The sequence below is a fragment of the Equus asinus genome, chromosome X (genome assembly GCF_041296235.1).
Source record: "Equus asinus isolate D_3611 breed Donkey chromosome X, EquAss-T2T_v2, whole genome shotgun sequence".
Taxonomy (NCBI): Eukaryota; Metazoa; Chordata; class Mammalia; order Perissodactyla; family Equidae; genus Equus; species Equus asinus.
In genome coordinates, this window is record NC_091820.1 from 34,076,148 (window position 1) to 34,079,999 (window position 3,852).

Genomic DNA, 3,852 nt, shown 5'->3' on the forward strand with positions numbered 1-3,852 from the left:
TGTCCCCAAAGTTTCTGGATGCATAAGAAAGACTGGGTGGGAGGAAAACAACACTCTTCAAGCCCCTTTTCTCGTCCTCGGGAGACCCTGAGGTTCCAGGTCTCAGCAGCAGTGGCAGGAAAACCTCAACCTGCACTGCAGGCTCTCAAATCAGGGCGCTCGCCTCTTGCTGCTCAGGCGCATTGCTGCGCATGCTCCTTGCTGTCCGCGTCCTGAGGGCAGAGCTGAGACGCAGGTGGTCGAGTTTCTTCCTTCCTGATTCTTTCTCACTAGCGGGGACCCCACTGGTAGGTCCGTGGAGCAGTCCTTCCAGGAGTCTAACCGTGAGTGAGTGTGAGGAGGGAGCCAGCGGGCTTCGGCAGGTCCTCGAGGTCGTCGTCCTTGTCCTCACAGGCATCGCAGCCGCCATGACCCTTGTCGTACTGGTGCTGGGACGAGGGAGGACGGTGGGCCGCGGAAGGGGGGTCTCCGAGGAAGACGAGGTGAATCCAGGGGGCAGCCGGGACTGCCGACAGAGCACGGAATCCGGAGTCCTCAGTGGGGCCTGGGCAGGGGGCGGGTGGGGGCGGGCTCCACGTGGCAGCTCGTCTCCTCTGCCCTCGGAGCGCGAAAACCGCCGTAGGCCGTATGGCAAGGCTTGAGCCTTTCCCTGTGTTCCAACTGAACTTGATAGAAGCGGGCAGAGTGGGCCTAGGAAATGGGAGTGTGACCAAAGCAATGGTCACTCAGGTTGTCACTTTCTAGCGATATTTTCCTAAATGTCTTCATGGTGGGGAATCCAGTTGGGAAACCAAACCTCTTCAGAAATGTGCTCCTGTCTTTTATCATGTGCCTTAAGGTGATTTCTATGCCTCTTTGATGCTCACATGAACAAAAGCTTATCTGGTGTTTTTAGAAAGCATGAACACTTATAATGACCCTGGGACTTTGAAAATATTTTAGAAATTAAAGAGAGTACAAATAACCGTTTTTCCATAGTGTTCATATATAGCTATCCTCTGACATGCAATTTTCAAATTACAATATTGTATTTTCAGTGGGAAATATGAGTGGGCATGTAAGGACAAGATCTAAATCTGCAGGAAGAAGAGATGATCGAGAGTCTTCCCAGGCAGTTGGACCTGTGGTTGTGAGTGCTTCAACATTTGATGTTTTATATTACCAGAATCGATTTTTTTAATGTTGTTGAACTAATATAGATACACTGATACAAATCTCCCTTACTTATAGAAAATGATAATGGAATCCTATGAAGAAAACACTGATCCAGGAGAATTACATTCTGTTGTTACCTGGATGGGAACACTCTTATGTTCCCCATATTTTGCCCTATGACTTTCTTCTCAAGCTTATTGATAATAGATTACACACATCCATCCCCATGTAGATTAAAATAGCTTCCAAAATCCTTACAGGTAACATTTTGCTTGGAGGAGATTATCTGTGGGAAGAGTAACAATTTTATTTAAAAATATATATATATGTATATATTAATTACTGTTGGTGAATGTCTTTAGAATTACTTATGATTAGATAGATGTGTTTGTATTGTGTATATTTATTGACTTTTTATTTGCACACACACTCACACCCCTAGGCTCAGCAGCCCAGTGATGAACAACCTCAACTAGAAGAACCACCAACTGAGGGTCAGGATATTATACCTGCTCAGGACATTGATGATGAAGGAGCACCTACAGTTCAAGGTGAAAGGAGAGAGAATAAGAGTGCCTGTGTGTCTAGGGTTGATGGACATGTATTTGTGCATCGTGAAGTATGACACACCAGTAACAGGAGGAAAGAAACATTAAAAAAGCACCTCAAACATTCCCTGCTACTGCTCTGGGGAAGGAGTGGAGGAAGGACAAGTTAAAATGCCACAAAACTTTCCTATCATTTTGAAAGTGGCTTTTTCTTGATTGGGCATTTGTATGTAAACCTTTGAGTGCTTTCCAGAGCTCCTATATGGGTCGTTCAGCCAGTTTATCATTGGTTTTTTCATGTTTCTCGGGGGGAAGGAGATCTTGGGGTTTCCTAGTCCACCACTTTGCTGACATCCTCATTTACTTTCTAAGATTTCTTTCTCACACATTTATTAGTGCCTCCTTATGCCATGTGATATACTAAGTGCTAGGAGTCTCAATGCTAATGAGAGACATAATTTTTATCTGAAGCTTATAATTTAGTCAGACAGACTCAAACAAACCACTTATTTAATGTGATAAGTACAATAACAAATAAATACAAAAGGGACAATTAAGTTTTCCAGGAGTAGCCTGGGGAAAGGAAAGGGTAATATTTGAAAAATCTGTATTCCGTTTTTCTAGAAACAGACTCCTGAACTAATGCTCTTGGGATTCTTATGCATCACATTTATTACCACACTAACATGTAAGCTTTTATTTCATAATGCTTAGAGAATGAATATTATTTCATTATTCATGTTTCATGGTTTTACTTCTTAAATTGATAAAGTTTTATTTTTAAGGGCCTGATGTGGAAGCTGCTCAACAGGAACTGACTCTGCTGAAGACTGTGGATGAGCCTGGAGATGGTCCTGATGTCGCGGAAGAGATTCTACCAAGTCTAGAGCCCCTTAAAATGCCAGAAGCAGGTTTGTTATCCATTAAGATGCAAATTATTAAATAATTAATTTACACAATATTATATTCCTTATAATGTAGAGGTAACATTACTGCTACTTTAATAACAGACTTCACATATAAAAGTTATTTGAAAGGTAGTTCAGACTCCAAATGATTGTCATATAGGCTATCAGAGATGGAAAAAAGTCAATGTCATATTGAATTACAAGATATGAAAGTATTTTCTCACTTTTGAGTATGTCATTTAGTGAATAACTAATAATTTTCACATATTTTTGTAAAGGCCTGCTTTGAACAAATACGTACACATTATAATAAACATCAGTTTATATTTTGACGTCACATGTGATGGTAATGGCTTAAAACTAGTGTAGCCATGTAATTTATTGCACAAACTGAAACCCTTTTAATTGTGTAAAGAGGCAGGAGTATGGGTGAAAATGGGGACAAATGTTTTCCCTGCTTAAAACAACTACATAAGGGCTAAACTATCCCAAAGAAACACTTTTGCACTTTTCCACAATAGAGACAAAACAAATGTAATAATGGGCTTTCTATTTACTTCACTTAGGTAGCTCCAAGCACATCCTATATTCAGAATATTATTTCACATCAAAACATTAATAATATCTTTTTTTTCTTAGGGTTTTTGTTTGGTTGGATTATTACTAAAAGTATATACATTTTTTTTCTTTCTAGCTATACCTATCTTTAAATAGTTTGATTTAATTTGCTCTGAACTGGAACAGTCTCTTTGTTTCCATATTCCACTAAAAAAAGTGACATGATTAAAAATACTGTTAATATGTGTGAAAGTTTACCTTCAAAGTCTATACTGAGGTTAACTGATGTAAGTCAAAGGGTCACCCTTAGAGTTCTAGTATTAATCCTTCAAAACTGTAGTATCCTTTGCATAGCTCTAGTCATCTAAATAAAGTTCTGCTAAGTAATGTGTCCTAATTTTATGTTTCCATTATAGGTGAAGGAAAACCACAAATTTAAAGAAAGAGAAACTGAAGCCTAGCATGCTGTCCTTGTGTTGGAAACTTGTTAACAGTCTCTCAATAAAGTCTTACAACTTTCTTCAAATAATTCTTGCATATTTTTGTTAAATTTATTCCTAGGCATTTGATGCTCCTAAAAATTGTATTTTTTGGAAAGTTTATATTCTAAGTGTTTGAGTGGGTAAAATGTTTGTACCTTGATTTTCTTTCTAGCAACCTTGCTAAATATGCTTATTAATTTC

At 39.2% G+C, this 3,852-nt stretch overlaps 1 protein-coding gene across 1 annotated transcript; it reads left to right on the forward strand.

The window, feature by feature from the left end:
* The first annotated feature begins 433 nt into the window (after positions 1-433).
* LOC106835915 (putative G antigen family E member 3) lies at positions 434-3,608 on the forward strand. The gene is made up of 5 exons (XM_070503292.1): positions 434-446; positions 1,038-1,129; positions 1,598-1,706; positions 2,489-2,614; positions 3,586-3,608. Exons 2-5 carry the CDS (start codon positions 1,046-1,048, stop codon positions 3,606-3,608), a joined length of 342 nt encoding a protein of 113 aa, XP_070359393.1. The 5' UTR covers positions 434-446; positions 1,038-1,045.
* The last annotated feature ends 244 nt before the right edge of the window (positions 3,609-3,852 follow it).